Source organism: Pelobates fuscus, chromosome 1 (assembly GCF_036172605.1).
Source record: "Pelobates fuscus isolate aPelFus1 chromosome 1, aPelFus1.pri, whole genome shotgun sequence".
In the NCBI taxonomy this organism is placed as follows: Eukaryota; Metazoa; Chordata; class Amphibia; order Anura; family Pelobatidae; genus Pelobates; species Pelobates fuscus.
Window position 1 is genome coordinate 185,682,989 of NC_086317.1, and position 25,432 is coordinate 185,708,420.

At 41.9% G+C, this 25,432-nt stretch overlaps 1 protein-coding gene and 1 long non-coding RNA gene across 2 annotated transcripts in view; both read right to left on the bottom strand.

Annotated features, from left to right (window-relative positions):
- LOC134609683 (uncharacterized) overlaps positions 1-25,432 on the bottom strand; it is a 540,481-nt gene that overhangs the window by 11,791 nt on the left and 503,258 nt on the right. The gene's annotated exons all lie outside the window — the stretch shown is intronic.
- The window catches only part of CSRP1 (cysteine and glycine rich protein 1), an 84,933-nt gene that overhangs the window by 8,437 nt on the left and 51,064 nt on the right, over positions 1-25,432 (bottom strand). Inside the window, exon 2 of the mRNA XM_063453183.1 lies at positions 6,822-6,937. Within this exon, the coding sequence (XP_063309253.1) occupies positions 6,822-6,933 (112 nt within the window). The 5' untranslated portion in view covers positions 6,934-6,937. The remainder of the gene's footprint in view (positions 1-6,821; positions 6,938-25,432) is intronic.

A 25,432-nucleotide genomic window follows, 5' to 3' on the forward strand; every position in this document is an offset into this window, starting at 1 on the left:
TGCTGCCCGTTGCAAACCACCACCCGGAAGACTTTTATGTGTTCCAAGGTGGAACGCATGCCATGACTAAAGATGTCATAGACGCATACGGAATGTCGTCAAACCCGGAAGTAAAGATCCACGATGAAGCAAACACCGGTCCAGCTGTCGAGCATTAATCTTCAAGGCCACCAATATATAAGAAGACTCTCCTGGAGCATCTACATCGATCCCTGAGGATGTCCCAACGGACGAAACGCGTAGGACTTGGATATACTGTCTTTAATTCGTATTTTATTTGTACATTTTATTGTATATTTGCCACCCTGCATGTGGAAACTCTGGAGCTTCCTGCTATCTTTTGAAGCCTGGACACCACGCTGGTTGTGGAGATATGCCTTATTTTATCTGATATCTTGTAAGTGCAATGTTTTGCAATAAATGTGTTATATTTTAATACCATTGGCACTATATATTTTTTCTTCTCTCTGCTACTCTGAGCCACTAAGAAGACCGTGCTTGAAGATATTCCATCTATTTCCCTGACCCTATTTATGGGAGAAATGCCTGAATATACATCGATCTAGTGAGTTTTCTACCCCCCTCACCCTGATATTTAACCCTTACATCCCACACCATATGTATTTTTATTTACTTTACAGAATATGTTGTATTGTTTTTTCAGGTTGTATAATATATTTTTATTCACCCATTTGGTGTTTGGTTATTTGCAGCCTGTATCTATTCAGTACACTTAGGACCCTTTTTGGTTTCCTTTTATCGTCTTTTGGCTATTTTGGCTTTTCCTCATCATTGTGTCTCCTTCTGTGACCCTGACCTTGGCAAGTATTCTGCCTATTCTCTGGTACGTTAAGTCCGGCCACTGTAAGGCCTGGTAAGACGTTACCTTTAGTCCTAGGTGTGACATAATTATACGTGCTGGATCAAACTAGTATCCTGACAGTTTGGACCACTGAGACATACCCTATTTATAGTCTGTCACAGTTGATCCACACCGATTATTTTCTCTAGATAGCTTTTATTACTAGATACAATATATTAGATTTCAACAAAAAGTAATCGATTTGAGTACATGTTTTATGTACTTGAGAGAAATAAGAATAGTCATGTTCCCCTGGATTATTTACTCTTCAAGAGTCATATAATTTATTTTTTGCAAAAATGTTTGCATTACATTAGATGTAGTTAATAACTGAAAAGCAGCCTGTTCTTTGACATTATTTCTATCAGATTTATGGTCAATTATGCAGTTAAAGTCCCCTCCTATTATTATTCTACCTGCTGCCAATTCGTCAATTCAAACAATGAGATTATTCAAGTTATTGGAGTTTGATTTATGGCATACAAGTCGACAATTGTAAAAATAATTTAACACATTTTTTGCTATTAAGATTAAATATCAACCTTTATTATCTTTTTCTATAAATATCTGCTCAAATTTAATTCTCTTTGATAAAATCATGGACACTAACTTCCATATTTGCAGCAAAAATAAAGGGATATTTAGAATCAGGGCCGTCTTTAATAATGATTGGACCTTGGGCCCCCTGGATCCTGCTCCCCACTCCCCCCCCCCCCCCCCCACTCCCTGGCATGCAATCACAGTATCCATCCCAACGCAGTGGCAGTACTAAAGTAGAAATAATTTTATTGGGACCTCCAATTGCAAGGTTGAACTAAAGGTAGAGCCCCATCTATCATGCAACTTCAACAATGCTTTAACAGTAAGCATCCTCACATGCAGACACAGACAACCTCACTGACACAAGGTGATTGATACACAGCCTCATAGACAAACAATCTCACTGATATACATAAGGTCATTGACATAAAAACACAAGCTCACTCAGTAGCAGGCACACACACACACACACACACAAGCAAGCCCACTTACTAGCAGGCGCGCGCACACACACGCACAGCTTAATGTAGTGGCTCTGGTGTCTACAGCCTGTCCCTGCAGGCTTTTCAATGTAAACACTGACTTTTTAGAGAAAAGGCAGTGTTTGCACTGCTTCCTAGTGACCGACACTCAGCCGGTCACTAGAGGTGCTTCCTGTGTCAGTGCGGATTGGCTGAGATCATCAAGCTTGATGATCTCAGCCATAGAGGCAGGGCAAGTCGAGGGGAGACCAGCACAACGTGGGGAAAAAAAAGGTGAGTAAAAACACACACACACACACATCCCATGACAGACACACACCGTGACACAGACAGAAACACACACACACCGTGACACAGACAGAAACACACACACTGTGACACAGACAGAAACACAGACACACCATGACAGGCACACACACATACCATGACAGACACACACCTTAAAAAGAGACAGACACACACACACACCATAACACAGACAGACTGTGACACAGACACACACACCCAGACACACACATACCACGACAGAGAAACCGTGACACAGACACACACACCATGACACAGACAGACACACATTACATGACAGACACACACACAATGACACAGACACACACACAATGACACAGACAGATGCACACACAATGACACAGACAGATGCACACACAATGACAGACAGAGGCACATACACACACCATGACACAGACACACATTGCATGACACAGACAGAGACATATTGCATGACACAGACAGAGACATATTGCATGACACAGACAGAGACATATTGCATGACACAGACAGAGACACACACACACACACCATGACACAAAAATAAAAATCTGAAATGTCTCAATGATATTAAGAATTGAAACACAACTTGGTACTTAGTTGAAGCAGCTTTTACAGCTATTACAATCACGTGCCTTTCTGAGCATGATGCAAACAACATTTGAATTTGGGTAGTTTCTTGAGATCTAGGCTCTGATTGGGCTAACCAAGGTTCAGTCCCCAAACCACTCTTTTGTGGTCTTGGCTGTGTGCTTAGTAGGGTCATTGTCCTGGTGTAAGTTGACACTTCAGTGTGAGGTCCTGAATGCTCTGGTCTAGATCAAGTTTTTATTAAGGATATTCTATATTATGCTGCATTTATCTTTCCCTCAACTCTGGACAGTCATTGTGGTGAAAGTGACCTCGCCACTGTTTTTTGGAAGGGCCTGTTTGCCAGCCTCTTGCCATATGACTATAGCCCCTGGGGGCATTGCCGTTTAAAAACCCTATTTAAGCTTATGGGATTTTTATACCCTCGTTCTGCCCCTTTAAATATTCTGGGGAAAGGATCTGCACTTCGGATGCAGCTGAAGTAGCTGCCATTCGACAAACGAACACGTGGCGGCGGCCAATTTAATTCAGCAGAACGCATTCAGCTATGTTTTTCCGTCGAGTTCATGGAACTAAAAATCGGATACTCAACGGCACGAACACCGCTGAAGTTTACCTTCTTTTGGAACTTGTATACTTCGAATGGAGTTGAACGGCGTTCGAGAATTCGAATGCCACATTAACATTAACGGCACCCATTCGTGCATTCAAATGGTATTTGAACTGGAATGAATAGGCCGGCCACACAGCCAAAATCTGGGGAACTGTTTTGGGCATGAAAGTGTGCATGCCGTCGGTCAAAAAGGATTTCCAGCTAACTCCTGAACGGATTCGAATGAATTTTGGATATGTTGTTCCCATAATTATGCTGGTTCTATAACTGTAAGTTGTATGTGAATGTGGTGTATAGTTTTAAAGTTATGGAAAATGTGTAAAAAGTATATTTTTCTGCCTGTGGTAATTACGTTTGTCCATTGTGTTGAAGTAATTGTATCAAAGGCAGAGGGGAGGGTTTGTGTGCATTAGCCGGGAGTGTCTGACTGTACTGTATGTTGTTGATTGGCTGTTGCAACTTTGTGTCCTGTATTCCACAAGGTCCACGTGGGTGGTAACCTTGTGGAGAAATGTGTATAAAAGAAACAAAGGCCCAGCTCAGTCTGTTCCTGCTTACACTCCAAAACTGTGTGTCATCCTGTTATTGGAGGGAAAAAAAGATTTGCTCCTGTGTCTGCTGTTCCAGCTTGCAGGAGATTCAAAAGGGAAAGTCCTTGTAAGGACTAGAGCTAATTCCCCATTCGGCTCCAGGACAGAGCGGCTCCAGGGCCCCAAGTCCAGCCACGGCGACTGTGGGCAGAAGTGCTGCGGTTTGTCCCCTGTTCCAGCTAGGAAGCGATCTGTGACGAAGTACCATTCGCCACTTGGTCCTGGAGAGGCTTGCTTGCCAGCCTCCTGCCCTGCGACTATGGCCCTGGCTCTTAAGAACATTAGGTGGCTTATGGACTTTCATTGGACTGGTGTTGGCCCTTTAAGCACATTTTTGTGACATGGGGAAAATTTGGACAATGCCCCTTTAAGACAGTATACCCAGGCTTGTTTGGGACACTGACCCTTTAAGCCTGTGTATCCAGTGTCCCCAGACTTGGTTAAAGAACTTTATTCATGGCTTGTTTACACTTGGTTCAGTAAATGGGGCTTACTGAACTAAGTACCACACAGGCGGACCACCCAGAAGTGGAAGCGTGCAGGCAATTTACCTCCCAGGCTGGGAGCCTGCTGTAGGTAAATTGCAGACCGCTGGGTGGCCGCAGTTCGTGCAAACGAACGCGTGGCGGCAGCCATCTTTGTTCATTCGAATGAGGTCAGCGGTATGTGTAGCCAAATCCATGGAACTGAAATCGGCTACACATTTAGATGAACACCGCTGACCCGTACCTTCTTCTCCATTTCGACACTGCGGCTGGAGACTAAGTCCCGTTCGAAGATTCCAACGCTTGTTCGAATAGGACTTAGTCATTTTTTCAGTGTAAAATAGACCAACCGCACAACCCAAATCCATGGAACTGTCAGTCACAATGGACTTCTGTCTAACTTTGTATCTATTGGAAGGATTTTTATGAAGATTGGATGTGTGGTTTTGAAGTTACAGTGTATGTGTAAAACTGTATATTTTCTGCCTGTGATAATTAAGTTGGTCTAGTGTGTGGAGATAATTGTATCACAGGCAGAGGGGAGGATTTCTGCTGGGATGAATGGGGGTGGCTTACTTTATTGTATGTGTTGTAATGTTTTTATTGGTTGTTCTGAAAAACCCTGTGGGTGGTCCTATGTAGGGAAAACCTGCATAAAAGAAGGTCCTTTGGTGCTAATTAAAACAGTTCTTCTTGACCCTCAACATGTAGTCTTGTCTTGTGATTGGAGGGGACAGCTATATTCACACTGGGCTTTAATCAATTAGCTCCTTTAAGAGTTTGTTCCTGATATGCTCTCCTGGAGGAGAGGTTTTCCCAACATGGTCCTGGAGGACAGAAGCTGATCCAGGGTGGACAGAAGACGGCAAGACTGCGGTGGTTGTGGTGTCCAGTGCGGTGCTTAGTTCCGTTACACGGTCCTTTGGCGGAGGTACCCAGCCGGGGTACAGGGAGCTACGCTACAATCATTCAGTACCAGACTCTGAAAAACACTCCCAAAAGCATGATGCTACCACTATCATTCTTCACCATTGGGATGGTACAAGGCAGGTGATAAGCGGTGCTTGGTTTCCTATAGACATGATGCTTTTTATTAAGGCCAGACAAATCAATCTGCATTTCCTCAGACCAGACTAAATAGGTTTTTTTTTTTGTTTTGTTTTTTTAATTCCAAGCAAGCTTTCATGTGTCTTACAGTGAGGAGATGTATCTGTCTTGCCAGACATAAAGGCAGATCAGAGAAGTTTTGCAGTGATTGTTGTCCTCCCATCTCCACATTTGATCAACCAGAGTGACTGTGGGGTTCTTGGTCCTGTCTCTTACCAAGGCCCTTCTTCTCCAGTTGCTCAGTGTGGCCAGACAGCCAGCTCTAGGAAGAGTCTTTGCTGCTCCAAACTTTTTCCATTTAAGAATTATAGAGGCCACTGTACTTTTGGGAAAATTAAATGCAACTGAAATGTTTTTTGTAGCTTTCCCCGAATCCTCTCTGTCTCTCTTTAGCACACACACACTCACTTAGGCAGCTCCCTTCACCTGGGCAACAAGATTTCCTATTTGTCAATTTTATGGATACAATTGTTGCAAGCAAGAGCTACTATGAAGCTTTTAAACAAGCCTACACATTGATAAAAGAAGGGATTTAAAACAATATTTTGCATTGTCATTACTACAGCTCAAATGTGTACTTGTTTGATTAAATTTGCATTTAGAGGGACAGATCTTCACTGAGCTTGAACTATCGAGTCTTAATTGATATTTTAAAGTGCTTGCAGTGGAACAAATATGTATTTGTTACACAAAATATGTTGTCAAAATGCGAATTATGGAACCAGAAAGTATTAAAAGTATAAACTACCACACAAGCAGAATAATAAAACACTGTCCAAAAATAAGCACCGTAAATACAATTAGATATGCTAAATTCATGCTGGTAACTGGTAGGGTACCAGTGTAGGGCTTAGCTCATTGGCTGAGAGCAATCAGCTGACACCCTCGGCCAATGAGATGGCTGTGCATGGCAGGGTTTAGCTGAGGAGAACATCCATGGAGATACTTCCGGCTATCAGTGCAGGAAATGACCGCCTGGCGGACCCCAGAGGAGAAGTTGATCCATTAGCAATTGGTTTGACTACTTACATTCAGGAGGAGCACCAGGATGCTCTTGGCATCATAAACAATATTGCAAGCTGTAGGGGTTATGGTGTTTTCAACATTAAAAACGCCTAGAGATAATAAATAACTGGAAGAGACTTCATTAACGTGTTTGTTAGCGTAAAAATGAACTACCACATCTACTACAGAATGAAGAACCGTAAGAACACTGGTGCAGAAAATGGAGGATTTTACTATAGTAATGGAAGTGGCAGTACTTACTGCATAAGAAGCAAGATTTGTGATAGCTGTTACCCTCACATTGAACCTCCTCTGCAAAGTAAACAGATTTTTGGCAAACTGGACACGACTTTCCACCTCCCCAGTTAGGCATTTTTCTGTGGACACAAATAAAATTAAATTGAAAAGAAATAAAAAATAAAAACACCATACACAAAAGTACATACATAATAGTGGGAGTGGTAGTAGTAATAGTTTTAGTAGAGGGGGAAAACAACACATTTTTGTTTAAGTTCACATGTTCCACTGTAATCTATGTAAGAAATTGATATGCCAAACTGCAATATTGTATATAATTTCCTTGATAACAGTGTGATAAGGATCAAAGCTTTCAATTGCATTTTATAGCATCCAGCTAAAACAAAAGCTTACATCCCCCCCAGTATCCCATGTATGTTATCAGGAGATCAGAGTAATTAACATCTAGGTGTAACCATGGAATTGTGTGTGTTTTCCCAATTCTGTCTAACCTACCCAGAAACCAAGAGATCAAACCAAGAGATCAAAGGGAAAGACTTGTGTAAAGACAGAACTCTCTGGAGAAAGAGGGCGGGATAAACCACTTTTGGGAGGGAAAAGGAATTCTGGGACTTGTAGTTTATTACTCCAAGAATCAGTCTTTAAAAGGACTACATCCAAGGAAGGCTCTCTCTTTTGTCTCTTTGGAGAGGACAGCACAGCAAGCAGGGCCATGGTGAACTGATAGTCTGTCCCAGATTACCCAAGATGAAGGCGCAAGGGGAAGACCTCCATTGAAATGTTTAAGTATTGCCCTTTTATTATGTATCTTTTGGTTTTGGACTGACTATGGTTATAATGTGTAATGTGTATATCCTTTCAAAATCTAACAGTATCCTTAAATTAATATTAACAATACATTTTATTATACACTTGTGTTTGTGTCTTATTTGTCACACATTCCCTAAAAGAATATCCTTGTAAGAGGGTCATAATTTCTTACATCTATATGCAAGTGCACTCAGGTATGGTATATTTAGTAATAGGCAAAGATATGCTAATTAACCCCTTAACGTCATTACATTCGGTCCCGCTTTAAATTCTTAGATCTCCTCCATATCTTTAGCATGGTTTGCCTTTATACTTTCATTTCATATGTTATTCTCACAATCTTTCGGCATTGTACACTTGGTTTACTGTTAATCTAAGCAACCACATTACTTCCCGCAGTGCATCATTAGGTCACAACGTTGTCACGTGCGGCTACCCTACACTTCCAGGTTTGAATCAGTCTGCGGGTGGAGAGAGTTTACACGATTTTCTCTTAATGTTGATTGATAAGGGTTTTACATAATTTTATATTTATTGTCACATTATGGTACATTCTGTGATCTTGATAATGACCCTCAGGGGTCGAAACGTCGGTCGATTTACATATGTAATTGTTCTTTACCTTTTGGATTAAAATCACCATTTAAACATTTTTCAAGTCCCGTGAGTGCACCCTTTATAAATATTTGGAATATATATATACATATACAATATATATATATATACACAACCTGTTCCAAATTTTTATGCAAATTATATTTAAGTGTCACAAAGATTAAATATTTCGTTTTTCAGTATAACTCATGGATGGCATTGTGTCTCAGGGCTCTTTTGATCACTGAAAACAATCTCGGACACCTGTGATAATTAGATTGCCAAGTGAGCCCAATTTAAGGAAAAACGACTAAAGTAAAGGAGGGTGTTCCACTTTATTAAGCAGAGCACCATTTTCAATATGGGGAAGAAAAAGGAAGAGTAAAATAGTTCAATACCTTGGACGAGGTATGAAAACATTAGATATTTCACGAAAATGTAAGTGTGATCATCACACTATTAAGAGATCTGTGGCTGATTCAGAGCACAGACGGGTTTGTGCAGATAAAGGCACATTGAGGAAGATTTCTGCCATATCCATGCATTGGATCAAGAGAGCAGCTGCTAAAATACCATTACATAGCAGCAAACAGATATTTGAAGCTGCTGATGCCTCTGGAGTCCCACGGACATCAGGGTGTAGAGTCCTCCATAGTCTTGCAACTGTGCATACACCTTCTATTCAGCCACCACTAACCAATGCTCACAAGCAGAAATGGCTGCATTGGGCAGAAAAATACATGAAGACTAATTTTCAAACAGTTCTGTTCACTGATGAGTGCTGTGCAACCCTGGAGGGTCCAGATGGATGGAGTAGTGAATGGTTGGTGGACGGCCACCCTGTTCTAACAAGGCTGCTACGTCAGCAAGGCGGTTGTGGAGTCATGTTTTGGGTCGGAATCATGGGAAGAGAGCTTGGGGACCCTAAAGGGGCCGACCAAGGTGTAGAGGACCTCTGCATAGTATCTAGAGTTTCTGACTGACCACTTTCTTCCCTGGTACAGAAGGAAGAACTATGCTTTCCGTAATAAAATAATCTTCATGCATGACATGGGATAACATTATACAAATATATTCGGGGCCAATACAATCCATTGTGTGGAAATCTATTCACAAACCAGACTTTACATAGGACACAAGGCCATGCGTTTAGACTGGAAGAAAGAAGATTTCGTCTAAGGCAAAGGAAAGGTTTTTTTACTGTAAGAACAATCAGGATGTAGAATTCTCTGCCTGAAGAGGTGGTTTTATCAGAATCCATACAGATGTTCAAACAGCTACTGGATGCATACTTGCAACAACAGAATATTCAAGGATATAATCTTTCAATGTAGGGTAATAACTGCTTGATCCAAGGATAAATCTGACTGCCATTCTGGGGTCAAGAAGGATTTTTTTTCTAGCTTGTTGCAAAATTGTGCTTCAAACTTTTTTTTTTTTGCCTTTTTTGGATCAACAGCAAAAAACAAATGTGAGGAAGGCTGAACTTGATGGACGCAAGTCTCTTTTCAGCTATGTAACTATAACAATGCACCATCTCATGCTAAAAAGAATACCTCTGCATCAATGGCTGCTATGGGGATAAAAGGAGAGACCCTCTTCCCATATACAGGCGGACCTTATAAACTGGTCCTGGGAGGCACCCCAACTGGCAGGTGGAGATGGGACTGAGGTCTCTCCACCGGCTCTACCATGTGTTCTGGGATCGGACGACCCACTATCCTACCCAGCTGTAACGCTGGCTATGGGCCAGAACCCCGCTGGCCTCTGCCCAACAAGTAACCACAATGCTATACCTGGGAGTAGTAGAAAGACTGGGGGTGACGAACACCCATTCAGCAGCCTTGGTCCTGTAGGACAGAGCCGGGCACCGTAGGCTACCCTGCCAAAACCCTGTGGGCGGTACTAAGTGTGTCAAATGTGCATAAAAGCAGAGTGTTTCATTAAAACTTCAGTTCTACTTCACCCTCAATTTGGCATTCCAAGTTGAGGGTTACGTAGAACTGAAGTTTTAATGAACTTTAAAAGTATACATCTCCATAAAAAATACATATTAATAATCAGCATACTTTAAATATAAATACTCTCAAAAATACAAATCCCTCCAGCGGTTAATAAGTTAGCTGGAAGCCCTTTCTGACCGACCGCAAGAACATTTTCATGCCCAAAACAGTTCCATAGATTTAAGTTGGGCGGTCGGTCTATTTCAGGCAGAACAAATTACTAAGTCCTATTCGAATGCACGAACGGGGCACCATTCGTGCAATTGGCTCAGTATAGCAGTACATTCAAACTGCCGAACGGGACTTAGTTTCCAGCCATAGAGTCTAAGTATAGCAGAAGGTAAGGGTCAGCGGTGTTTGTTGAAATGTGTAGCCGATTTTAGTTCCAGGAATTTGGATGCACACACTGCTGACCGCGTTCGGCTGAATAAAGATGGCTACCGCCACGTGTTCATTTGTACGAACGGCGGCCCCCCAGCGGTCGGCAATTTACCTAAAGCAGGCTCCCAGCCTGGGAGGTAAATTGCCTGCACGCTTCCACTTCTGGGTGGTCCGCCTGTGTAGCACTTGGTTCAGTAAGCCCCATTTACTGAACCAAGTGGGAGAAAGCCATGCACAAAGGATTTTACAGGTTTGGGGACAGTCTTAAAGGGGCATGGTCACACAAAGTCTCAATATGTCTCCAGACTAATCTTAAAGGGTCAGCACGGTCCAATAGAAGTCCATAAGCCCCAAGTAAGTTTCTTAAAATGCCATACACCCCAGGGCCGTAGTCATGAGGCAGGAGGCGGGCAAGCAGGCCCCTCCAAAAACTCATGGCAAACTCCCTTAAATGGGGAAAATGTGTGGCAGAAGGGCCTGCTTGCCAGCCTCCTGCCAAAAGACTATGGGCCCTAATTCCCTGGAACTCTTTTGGGCATAGGGCATATAGGAATTAGAAGAGATAATATATGAAACTTAAAAAGAGTATTAAACTAATAGACACAATGTCTTTGGACAGAATGTCTATTTAGACAGACCTAAGGAGAAATATATGTCGTTTCTAAAATTTCTGAAGTCTCATTTATTAGTACGGTATACAAATGTGTAAGGGCTAGACTAAGTAACTTGCAATGAAGTAACTTGTAAATGTTGCAATAAAGTATACAATTGCTGTAGCAACATGAAGAGCATAGGTACAGATTGTCAGAATCCAAGTATTTATTAGCAACAGCTATATTAGTGCCAAGATCCAAAAGATAAGCCCAACAATAAATGTATATCGCCAAAACCGTTATCTTTGTTATCAGGACAGTATGTACTGTGAAATGCCTGTCAATTAAATAAAACTTAACAAAAGAAATTCTATTTTCCGGTCTGCTTACTAACTCCAAGCATTTCCAGGGTTTCAGACAATGCTGGAGATTCTGTTAGTGCTTGTTAGCTTGTTGGAGGTAAGATTGCAGAGTTAATCTATTAGATAAATGTGACTATCATCTGTGCCTTCAGGGGCAACTGTCAGTATTATTAGCTGCTAGGTTCGCCTCCTGACTGAAGATTCTGTCTGGTGCTAGCATGCATAGAAAACATCCAAAATTAATTCTAATAGATATATGTACAACTGTGCCTTCGAGGGCACCAATCCCAAATAGTAACTGCACAGTTAGCTTACTAACAAGAGAAACCCAGTGCAAGACACAACACTGCATCGACTTAATAGCATATATTCGTTTGCAGTGTATATATATATATATCTACGGTCGCTGTGGTTTTGCAGATGGCTTAATCGGTCTGAAGCCCCAAGCCACCCAAAGTATTTAATTTTTGGGATTTCCTTTGGCAATTTATCTAGTGTTAATCTAATTGAGAATGGTCTAAATAAATTTCACGAGAGGCTGGGGCTATCAGATTTCTGGGATCTCAAGCCCCGACGCGCGTTTCGACGGTAAGCGGCTCTTCAAAAGGGGAAAGTTCAGGTTTAAATATCGCGCTCTATATCATGATAGGTGGATGTGGGTGATAACATCACCAATTAGTATCTGACGTGGGATGGTGGTCAGAGAGGACCACAAAGGTCTTTATTGTTTACAAATGACTGTTAGTGCATTTATATTGATGTTAAAGCATATTCATAGTTACAAAGCTGAAAAGAGACTTGCGTCCATCAAGTTCAGCCATCCTCACATATGGTTTTGCTGTTGATCCAAAAGAAGGCAAAAAAACCTAGTCTGTAGCGCTTCCAATTTTGCAACAGACTAGGAAAAAAATCCTTCTTGACCCCAAAGTAGCAGTCAGATTTCTCCTTGGATCAGACAGCTATTACCCGACTAATTAGAAATGATATCCCTGTATGTTATGTTTTTGCAAGTATTTATCCAATTTCAGTTTAAACATCTGGACTCTGATAAAACCATATCCTTATTACTCTTACTGTAAAAAAAAAACTTTTCTTTGCCTTAGATGAAATCTCCTTTCTTCCAGCATAAATGTGTGACCTTGTGTCCTACGTATAGCCCTGTTTACGAATAGATTTCCAGATAAAGGTTTGTACTGGCCCCGAATATATTTGTAGAAGTGTTATATACCCTCTGAGGTGCGATTTTTCCAAACGAAAGACATCTACCGTATATACTCGAGTATAAGCCGAGTTTTTCAGCCCATTTTTTGGGCTGAAAAACCCCAACTCGGCTTATACTCGAGTCAAGGTCTGTATTATGGCAATTTGCATTGCCATAATACAGACTGGGCGAGAGGGGGGCTGGCAGAGAGCGTTACTTACCTGTTCTGCAGCTCCTGTCAGCTCTCTCCTCCTCCGCGCCGTCCGTTCAGCACCTCGGTCAGCTCCCAGTGTAAATCTCGCGAGAGCCGCGGCTCTCGCGAGACTTACAGTGTGAGCTGACAGAGGGAGCTGGACGGACGGCGCAGAGGAGGAGAGAGCTGACAGGAGCTGCAGAACAGGTAAGTAACGCTCTCTGCCAGCCCCCCTCTCCCCCCCACTGAACTGCCACTGGACCACCAGGGAAGGAGAGCCCCCCTCCCTGCCATGTATCAAGCAGGGACGAAAAATAAATAAAATAAATAATAATAAAAAAAAATAATAATAAAAAAAAAATAATAATAAAAAAAGGGGATATAAGGACCACTGTGGGGGGGGGGGTATAAGGACCACTATGGGAGGGAGGGGGTGGGATAAGGACCACTATGGGAGGGAGGGGGGGTATAAGGACCACTATGGGAGGGAGGGGGGGGATAAGGACCACTATGGGAGGGAGGGGGGGTATAAGGACCGCTATGGGAGGGAGGGGGGATAAGGACCACTATGGGAGGGAGGGGGGGGGATAAGGACCACTATGGGAGGGAGGGGGGGGGATAAGGACCACTATGGGAGGGAGGGGGGGTATAAGGACCGCTATGGGAGGGAGGGGGGATAAGGACCGCTATGGGAGGGAGGGGGGATAAGGACCACTATGGGAGGGAGGGGGGGGATAAGGACCACTATGGTAGGGAGGGGGGGGGGATAAGGACCACTATGGAAGGGAGGGGGGGGATAAGGACCACTAACGGAGGGAGGGGGTGGGATAAGGACCACTATGGGAGGGAGGGGGGGAGAAAAGGAACACTATGGGAGGGAGGGGGGGATAAGGACCACTATGGGAGGGGGGGATAAGGACCACTATGGGAGGGAGGGGGATAAGGACCACTATGGGAGGGAGGGGGGGGATAAGGACCACTATGGGAGGGAGGGGGGGATAAGGACCACTAGGGGAGGAGGAGGGGAGGTCAGGACATATGGGGGGGGGGGCAAATATCCTTGCACCGGCCCCGCACACACTGCATTCATACACTGCATTCATACACTGCATTCATACACACACTGCACTCATACACACACACTGCACTCATACACACACACTGCACTCACACACACTGCATTCATACACACACACACTGCATTCATACACACACACACTGCACTCATACACACACACGCTGCACTCATACACACACACGCTGCACTCATACGCACACACGCTGCACTCATACGCACACACTGCATTCTTTATACACACACTGTAAATAAATATTCAATTAATATATTTTTTTTAGGATCTAATTTTATTTAGAAATTTACCAGTAGCTGCTGCATTTCCCACCCTAGTCTTATACTCGAGTCAATAAGTTTTCCCAGTTTTTTGGGGAAAAATTAGGGGCCTCGGCTTATATTCGGGTCGGCTTATACTCGAGTATATACGGTAAATGTTTTAACCTTTCTTCGTAACTAAAATGCTCCATTCCTTTTATCAATTTTGTAGCTCATCTCTGCACTTTTTCTAGTGCCATGATATCCTTCTTTAAAACAGTTGCCTAAAATCATAAATTCATAAATCACATAACATCAAATGAAATAAATTACATCAAATGTCATGAGATTTATAAAATTCATATTTGAGGTTTGCAATTAACTGGTAGTTTATATGCCAAACAACTTAAATAGAAAAGACACTTGAAAATTAAAAAATAATAATGAATGAAATTAAATACCAAGACAAGAATAAAATTAAGGAGAGGAGCGCTATAAATGATTTTCATACAGTAATATTGGATATATCAAATGTTGAAAAAGTAATTTATAGTCTCAAAAATAAATAAAATATGTGGAATAAAAAATATTAGAAAATGATGATTAGTTAGTGTACATGAAATATATATATTCATATGCCAATTAGAAACCAAACATTGGAATATTTGGAAAATAGGAGAGATCGTTAGTTAGGTAGATCCATACATTTTAATGTATAAAAGGAGTGTAATTGTACTCCTCATTGAGTCCCTGTGGGGTCAAGGTCCTGAAAGAATAAATCCATTGGGATTCTTTTTGGAGTAGTTGTTGATTGAAGCTTCCTTTTCTAGGGTTTGGTACCAGTTTTGCAATTGCCTGAAATCTCAAATTGTCCATATTGCCTTTGTGAAAGTTAGCAATATGTCTGGCTACTGGTGTTAAAGTATTTTTAATGAAATCCACATGTTGAAGGATCCTACGGCGAAATTGTTGAAAGGTCTTCCCAATGTACTGGATGCCACAGCTACATGTGATTAGATATATCACCTGGGTAGTACTGCAGTTCACCAGTGCATTGGTTTTGATAGTGATTTTGGATTGTGTCGATGTAGTAGATTTTGAAGGAGTAATAAAATTGCAAGCCTTACAATGGCCACATCTAGAAATGCCCTTGGTGCTTGTAAGCTAGTTGGATTTAGATGGAATGCACTAGAAGATCTTTCAAGTTTTTAGATCTTCAAGTTGTAACTGATGGATGGGTTGGTAGCGACTGCTTAAGTGGCTATACATCTGGGAGTCAGAGAATTTGGTTATATACGTGTAGATTTCAATCTTATTGTTCTGTTGGTCTTGCTGGCACATTGATATAAGAGCCCTGTTCGGATAACCTAAAGTTTATAAGCATAGTTTTAGGACTTGGCATTCTTGATAGTACGTAGAATCCTGGGAGCAATGCCTCTTAGCTCTCAGGTATTGCCCGTATGGGACTGATGCTTTCAGTTTATATGGGTGGTGTCTATCCCAGTGGAGAAGGCTATCAGTGGATGTAAATTTTATGAATAGTTCAGTTTGGGTAGTGCCATTCTCCATTATTAAAATCTTTAGGTCTAAAAAGTCAAGTTCATGTTGGTCAATAACATGAGTCAGTGTAAGATTTAGTTTGCTATTGTTCAATGTAGTCACAAATTGTTCAAAATGTTGGACAGAACCAGTCCATAGTAGGAGCATATCATCAATATATCTGTACCACTTCAAAATATATCCATGGTACAGATTATATTGCGGATCTATCAGAACTTGTTGCTCCCACCATCCCAAAAAGAGATTTGCATATGTAGGGGCACAAGTTGTACCCATGGCTGCAAGTAGTATTTGCCATTGAATGTTAAGTAGTTGTGGGTCAATATGAATTCCAACAGAGAGAGAATGAATGTGATTTGTGCTTCTTCATAAGATGAAAACTCAAGAAAGAAACGACAGGCCTGTAAACCTACCTTGTGTGGAATGTTTGAATATAAAGACACCACATCAAGGCTCGCAAGTAATAATCTTGGAAGGTACCTAAAGTCCTTCCAAGATTATTAATGTGGCTTTGGTGTTCTGTATGCAAGATGGTAGATCAATTGATACGGATGTAAGATTTTATCAACAAATTTGCTTGCTCTTTCTGTTAAACAGTTGTTCCCTGAATCGGTCTCCCAGGGGGTACCCTCATATTTTTATGCACTTTAGGCAAACAATAGAGAGTAGCTATTGTTGGTTGTTTGTGAGGCAAAAAATACTTGAACTCGTCAGAGTTGATTACCTTTTGTTCTAGTGCTTTTGTTAACAGATCTTCAAATTCTCTTATGTAGTGGTTAGTGGGATCAGAAGGGAGGACACTGTAACAAGACTGGTCATTGAGATGTGACATGCACATTTCTATGTATCTGTCACGATTGAGTAAAACAATACTTCCTCCATTATCCGCTGGTTTTATGATAACATTATCCAGCATTTTCAATTCATTAAGGGCTTTCTGCTCATTGTAGGTAAGATTGTTGGTGAGTGGATGTTCAAAGTTGCTATTTTCCAGTTCACTAGTGGTCATTTCCACAAAGAGATCAACATGTGGGGTATCCTTCAAATTGGGAGTAAACCAGCTTTGGGGTTTCAAGTTGGTCAAAGGTTTGGAGGGATTTTGTTCATCCAATAGATCAGTTAAAACTTTGGAGAATTCATAATCCTCCACAGATAGACCAAGCTCATTTGCCATTTGGAGATCTTTTTTTAGAATGCATTAAAGGGACACTATAGTCACCAGTACAACTACAGCTTATTGCATTTGTTCTGGTGTGTAGAATCATTAACTTCAGGCTTTTTGCTGCAAACACGGTCTTTTCAGAGAAAATGCAGTGTTTACATTACAGCCTAGTGATAACTTCACTGGCCACTCCTCAGATGGCTGTTAGAGGGGTCATGGCTGCCTAGAATGCATCCAAACATTCAGTGTCTCCTCCCTCTGCATGCAGACACTGAACTTTCCTCATAGATTCATTGATTCAATTCATCTCTATGAGGAGATGCCGATTGGTCAGGGCTGTGTTTGACTCATGCTGGCTCTGCCCCTGATCTGCATCCGTGTCAGTCTCAGCCAATATTATGGGGAAGCATTGTGATTGGATCAGGCTACCACTTCTGATGATGGCATGCTTGTTTTTTTTGTTTTGAGGCAAACAGCATACAGAGTTACAGCTTCTGGCTTGTATACAGTAAGATTTTGCTATATGTATGGAAGCAGGAGGGGCCCAGGGAGGCTAGATTTCACATTTCTTTGCTGAATAAAGGTCTTTCATATGTACCAACTCAGAGTTATAATAAATTCAATTTGTCCAAGGACATAAGCCTTTTTGGCAGGAAACTGACCCTTAATTTAAAGCATCACTTAACACTATAGGGTCAGGAATACATGTTTGTCTTCCTGACCCTTAAGTGATGCTTTAAATTAAGGGTCAGTTTCCTGCCAAAAAGGCTTATGTCCTTGGACAAATTGAATTTATTATAACTCTGAGTTGGTACATATGAAAGACCTTTATTCAGCAAAGAAATGTGACGTGATTGAAGAGGATAGTCAGAATGGTTAATGATTTTGTTTAGCGTTAATATCTCTGACCTCGTCCCTATCTTTTGTACGCCCAGTGATCTCTGTCCCTCAATTTCCTCCTCTGTTCGCGAGAGGGGTCCTGTCCTAAAAAAGTTTTAGAAGCAATGGAGTTGTTGGAGTCAGATGAAATCGGAGTATCCAAAAAGGAAAGTGATTTATCAGTACTCTTTAGGATGCTCCTATTAGGAGAATGGTTAGAATCACTGTTGCAGTTGCTGTTAGTATAGTGTCTTAGTCCTGATTTAGAAGAACTTGTATCTGAATCAGGCCACTCAGTGTCTGCAGATGTAGGGCCTCTGACTATTTAGATGTCTGCGAAATTTGCGTTTCTTGCGAAAAATATCACAAGTCTTTAAAAATCTTTGAAATCTCTTTGAAATTTAGTGTGTTTCTTTACTTTTAGAGTTTGTCTGAAATGTTCAATTTTTTTTGTAACTTTGTTTCCATAGGTGAAAAAAGACTGTTTTGAACTTCTTTATTTGGGTGATCTCATTTTGTATTTTTTTCAAATGGATACTGTTACGATTGCCTCAGGGCTAGCAGGAGGTTTGATCGTTTGGATGTCCTGGTTCCCGAACACAAAGAGTCGAACGGAGCTGCAATCGGTAGAGACCTGTAAGTGTAGAATCTCCCACTAGCTGTAGCCCAACTAGGATACCCTTTTCCCACAAAACGAGTCGAGGCTCCGATTTGAGGGTCAAAATAAGAACTGGCTTTACTGACACAGTACAGCGGTATTTATGCAAACATTCTCGGTCCAGGGACAACCCCCTCTGGACCGAGTGGCATGTCGGGACAAAGCATACATTCAGCCAATAAAAATATACTGTATCCTTTGAAATAGGTCCCGCCCTTCTTGGGGATAATGAATCCAACGGCTGGAATGCCTCAATTATCCCCAAGGGCCCAAAATCCCACGTGGAATAACCATAAAAGAAAACAGTATAAAATACACAATTATAATATTTCACTATGAATGCCCCACATTCCACCCATCATTAGGTAGCTCGGTTCAGAGCGCATCATCCATGCGAATAGCGCTCCAATCTCATGAATGGCACGTTCAGTCTCTGGCATACAAAGTCTTTCGTATGGTTTTAGTCCCGAACACGAGGTGGCGGCCATGTTTTAAGCGCTGACAATAGGCAGCGGCACCTCGGTGTGATTTTATGGAGCTCTCTACGGCCAGATGGATATACGAACCCCCGCTCTCTTCCTGGAAGTCATTACCGTTCGGGGTACGAATCGGGGGCCACCTGGGAGGGTACTTAGCCTGCGGTTAACCACAACATTCCATCTCAATTACCTTGTGGTTAACCGCAAACTGCAACTCCCTGGGTGATCAAGTGGCGGCACACGTCTTCAGCTGGGTGGTCGGCCGTTCGGTACTTCCAGGGGTGACCGGGGTTAAGTGGCGGCACACACCGAGAACTGGGGGGTCCGTTGTTCGTTTGTCGAACCTCGGTATTAATCCTTTAGGGTATTTGGTAGTTTTCCAGCAAAAAGGTCAGTAGTAGCCGCGATTAAACAGTAATAATGTAACAGTGTATAACAGTAATGTAACAGATACACACATAAAAATAAAAAACAAATACATATTTTTAGCCACCTTCCTGTTTCCCACCTTTTGGGCTCAGGATAGTGGCTTCACTGGGGTACAGTGGGACTGGGCAGCAGCAAATACCAAGTTAGTGGGGCTGGCTGCGGCTGATGTGATTAGCTGCTTCTGTTCCAGACCCTCTCCTGTCTCTCCAGCCCTGTGCAGATATCTGTACACCGGGAGGAAACGAAGCGAAGAGTAATTACTTCCACCTGGCGCTTGTGATTGGGCAGGCATCCGGCTCTACATAATAGAGGCAGGCTAGAGGCCAGCTCTGAGGTCCATCATTCTACAGTGAGAAAGCTTATTCAAAAGTGGAAAACATTCAACATTGTTGCCAATCTTCCTAGGAGTGGAAGTCCCAGCAATTTCACCCCAGTGTTAGACCATGCAATGCTCCAAAAAAAAAAACACGAGTTACATCCTCTACAGGCAACAGTTAGCATGTTTAATGGTAATGACCATGACAGTACAATTAGAAAAATACTGAACAAGTGTGGTTTGATTGGAAGGGTTGCCAGGAGAAAGCCGCTTCTCTCTAAAAAGAACATGGCAGCAAGGCTTAGGCTCAGGAACAATGTCCTCTGGACAGATGAGACCAAAATAGAGAGGTTTGGCCATAATGCACAGCTCCACGATTTGACAAAAGCCAAACAGCATATCAGCACAAACATCTTATACCAACTGTCAAGCATGACGATGAAGGGTGATTTGGGATTGTTTTGCAGCCACAGAGCCTGGGATGCTCGCTGTCATTGAGTCGACCATGAACTCCTCTGTATACAAAAGTATTCTAGAGTCAAATCTGAGGCCATCTGTCCGACAGCTAAAGCTTGGCAGAAATTGGGTCATGCAATAGGGCAATGATCCCAAGCACACCAGCAATTCTACAACAGAATGGCTGAAAAAGCAAAGAATCAAGGTGTTGCAATCGCCCAGTCACGGCCCAGATCTCAACCCAATTGAAATGTTGTGGCGGAGTGTTGAGGACTGTGCATACACAAATGCTAGTAAACCTCAATGAACTGATGCAATGTTGTGAAGAAGAGTGGGTAAAAATTCCTCCACAACGATGAGAGAGACTGATCATCATACAGATGATTACATCATACAGATGATTACTTCAAGTTAATTGTGCTAAAGATGGTTCTATGAGCCATTGAATTATGAATTTTACAACATGACAGGAGGCTTCGTATTTTGCATAACTTTCTTTACTTATGCCTCCTGCAGCACAAGTCAATCATAAAACTTTAACCAATCAGAAACAAGTATCATATCCATATGTTACGGTTGCCTCCAGGCTGGCTGGAAGTTGGACCGTAGAAAAGATGCTACTAGTGCTCAAAGGACCATCAGCACTGTAGACACCATAACTACTGTGTAGACTCCATAAGTACTGCAGACTCCACGAACCACCGCTGCTGGGCTAGTATTTCGCCGTCTGCTCTGCGCCCTGGACCTATGACCAGGCTCCAGTAGGGGAACCACTTCCTTCTGTAGAGCAAAGCAGGATCAGGAACAAGAGCTCTTACAAGAGCTCAGTAGCTAAGGGAGTATGAAGAGCAATCCCTGTAGTGATTATAGCTGTTCCCTACAAACATGAGTCAAGACTGCAAGTTAGAGGGTCAAGTCATTCTGTTTATTGGCACCCAATGGGCTTTCTTTTATGCAGGTTTCCCTTAGATAGGACCACCCGCAGGGTGTTACAAAACAACCAATGACACACGTAGATTACAGAAAACACTCCCAGCAATTACACACAAAATAATCCCCTCTGCCTGTGTTATAATTATGTTACACAATGGGTTAACATAATTATCACAGACAGGAAAAACACAGTTTTTATACATACACTGTTACTTTAACCCCTTAAGGACCAAACTTCTGGAATAAAAGGGAATCATGACATGTCACACATGTCATGTGTCCTTAAGGGGTTAAAAATATACATCCACTCTTCATAAAATTACATATTCAGCACACTTTAAACATAAACACTCTCAAAAATCATACATATCCCTTCAGTAGATCAAAAGTTAGACGGAAGTACTTTATGACCGACCACAAGCACATTTTCCTGCCCAAAACAGTTCCATAGATTTGGGCTGTGCGGTCGGTCTATTTCAGGCTGAAAATATGACTAAGTCCCATTCGAACGTGCGTTCGAATCTTCGAACGGGACTTAGTCTCTGCAGCTGAAAGTTCAGTGTAGGAGAAGGTAAGGGACAGCGGTGTTTGGTGAAATGTGTAGCCGATTTCGGTTCCATGAATTTGGCTACACATACTGCTGACCTCGTTCGAATGAACAAAGATGGCCGCCGCCACGTGTTGGTCTGCACGAACTGTGGCCACCCAACGTTCGGCAATTTACCTACAGCAGACTCCCAGGCTGGGAGGTAAATTGCCTGCACACTTCCACTTCTGGGTGGCACGCCTGTGTGATACTTGGTTCAGTAAGCCCCATTTACTGAACGAAGTGGGAGAAAGCCAGGAACAAGTTATTTTATAGGTCTGGGGACATAGTCTTAAAGGGGCATTGTTCACCAAAGTCACAATATGTCCCCAGACGGTTCTTAAAGGACCATACACACCCAATAAAAGTCCATAAGTTTTCAGGGGCACAATCTCCCAGGGGCCATAGTCATGAGGAAGGAGGCTGGCAAATAGTGTCAGGGTATTTATATCGGCAGACATTTTGTGCTATGATAGAAATTAAAATGTATATTGTCAGAATCACTCTGAACAGAGCAGACTCCATTTTGTTATTTTCAAGCTAACAAAAGACACAAGATTTCTATCCCTTCTGTAAAACTAACCACTGTGCCAGAGCTAAGGAATGCTTAGTATATACAAACCAAGTGATAAGAAATGAGAACGGGGGATGGACAGACTGTCTAAATGCTAATGGTATGGAATTAATTCTAAACCCAGACATTTGTGACAGAGAAGATTAAATAATTAAATTTTACTTTCGATATTGTATAAGGTCCCATTGTAATTTAGGGGTCATATTTAGTTTATAACTGTCATATTAGAAATTATAGCAGAATTTGCCAGACACATAGTCTGGACAAAACTCAAAGAAACACTTTGAACTGACAGAAAACTTAAGTTATAGATAACCATAAAGATAAGCTAAATAACGTCAGAATATCCACCAGGAAAAGTTAACTCTTTCCTGGATAGGTATGTTTAGTGGGACGAGACTGCCCTCTATAGACCAAATACTTAAATTGCTATCTGGAAGGTAACCACACCTCCAGTTTTCTATCGGTCTATCACCTAGTGACGAACAGAGAATTTTTCCCTTTAAAAAATTAAGACAAAGGGAAGAGAGGAAGCAAAGAAGTGAGCAGTCGGGGAAAAAGTCAAAAAGTCGGAAGCAGGCTAAGCAGTCAAGGAGTTGGAGTTTGGGTTTCAGATTCGGCCATGCAGAGAAATCCATGACAGATATCCACTCCAGGGCACTCAGAATTTCTTACACACCAATAACACATCAATTCAGTTCCTGAGACTACTTACATATCTGATGGGAATATCTACCTAACGGGTAATTATACTGGTTTCATTTAATTAATCTAAATTAATTATCATTTTTCTAATAGCATGATATATAACTGGATAAATCACGGTCAGATTTCGATATTTAGAAATCTTAGTTAACCAATGAATATATAGTTAAGCATTCCATTCTGCAGATGGAAAAGAGTAATTATATATTAGTGTGATTACATCACATGTTAGCATATCGTGTTATTTATCCAGGTGTATTGATTTGCTCTAAAATAAGATAAAATATCTGTTTAGGCAAGTTAAAATTCTACTTATAGAACATGGTAGATTACTCTTATTGGATGGTTCCAGGAAATGACTAATGAGCTGGTTTAAATGTTCTGTTATTTAAAATTACATGAGAATAGATCTTATATGTCCAGAAAGATCTAACCAGCATTGAAAGGGTTACTCAGTTAACTGCTAGCTAAAGTTTTATGGCCTTACGCTGCAAGCTCCGTGAAAGAAAGTTTCTCTTTGTCTCTGTGAAGCCCTCATAAATCTTGTCTTGACAATTGACTGTGTCAGCCATTGGAACGTGTATTGCCATTGTATTGCATACTATGTTATACTAAATATTCATTGATTATCACGTATGTTACATATTATTTAAATTGTCACAATAAATTGTATCTATTTTTATAACAAATTGTGATTTTATTTATATGGAATACATTTCACTTACATGATAACGATCTTTTGGATCTGAGAATTTAAATAGTTGGCAATTCTCAACTCTTTACTATTATTATCCCATAGATATCCCCACAATAGGCTTCTCCACAACCCAGGGAAGCAGGGCAACTTATTATTTAAAGGGTCAGTTACAAATGGCAGTTTGTAACAGCATATGCCCTGTCAGGCATAGCTCTTCCTCTTTCTTTGCTGCTCCAGCCAGGCACAGGTTTAGAGTACTTTGTTCTGTTACATTTTAGTGTTGTTTGACTTAATTTACTGGAATTGGATTTAGTCTTTCATTGTACTCATAATTCCCCTTTCTACTCCCTCCCCTGGCTTTACCTCCCCTCTTACATTGCTTTGGAGAGGGGAGAGGGAATTCTCGCTGGCATGTTAACTCACCCAGATCGTGATTCACACGATCTGGGCTACTTTGCCATATATATCTATATTTGCTACTGTGTTAAATAAAGGTACTTACTTTGCTGAAGCTGGTATAATATATTAGCGCTGTGCTTGTAACAGCATGTTATTCACAATTACAAACTATCCTGTGTCAGTTTAAAGGTGCAAAAGACCTGTCACCTCTTGATGGGAATTTAACTACAGCTATTCCAATGCATATAAAATACTGGGGCGACCCCTTGTAAATCTGCACACTTACTACTTGCATACTGAGGCTATATACACAGGGGTGACCCCCCTTATTACTGGGATGAACCCCACTGAAATATGTGCACTCCCTACACAGAATTATTATGCACATACAAAGGGACGCCCCCCTTCAACTGGGGTAAAACCCAAGCTCGATTTACGTCCTAGCGACAACTGTATCTCAGGGGATGACCCCCTTCGAACCAGAGTGACACCCCTGCATAGCATGCGCCCCCAATGATGGGATGAACCCCAAGCGATACATTTATCCACCGTGGCAAATGGATTTCTAGGTGTGACCCCTTTTACGCTGGGATGACCCCCCCACCCAAGCATTCTAAACCCGCGGAGGCACTGGGGAGACCCCCCTTATTGGTACCACATATAGACTACATGTCAAAAAACATACAGTGATAACATCCCCTCTATGATACAGCGTATACTTTAGAGGGTGAACCCCTCAATGGTACCGTCCCCACATTATTGGGGCTTAACAAGGGTATATCCCTAACACGGTGTTGGGACTGCTCATGTCTCCCAATTTCACAGTCCTACTATCCCATTTACATATAGACTGCTAATCCGGGTCACATAGAGGGTGACCCCCTCTTCTGGCTGCCTGCCAATACTACCTCACTAAACAGTGGGCTTTGATTGCTGGATACCCTGGGTGAACTCTAATTGTAGGCGGAGGCTTGCCACGTGTTTTAGCATGTGTACTTCTGTACCTTAACTGTGGCTACCTTCCGCAGACTGTATGGTTCAAATACCACACATCACGAATGTCTCGCCTCCCACTCAAGAATGTCAGTCTAGGATAAATGCTGCAGTTGCAGCCTCGGTGGTTAGAGCCATCTCAGAGATGCTAGTACTCGTTCCTCCAGAGATAATGGGCCTTGACGTCCCACTTGCCATGTCAGTTATGGGTTTTGAGAACTCTAAAAACCAAATGACACTAGTAGGGCACCAACACGAGCCCTCGGAAAACTAAAGCAAGGTCACTCTGGAACGGATTCAACAAATGGAACCCCGGGACCT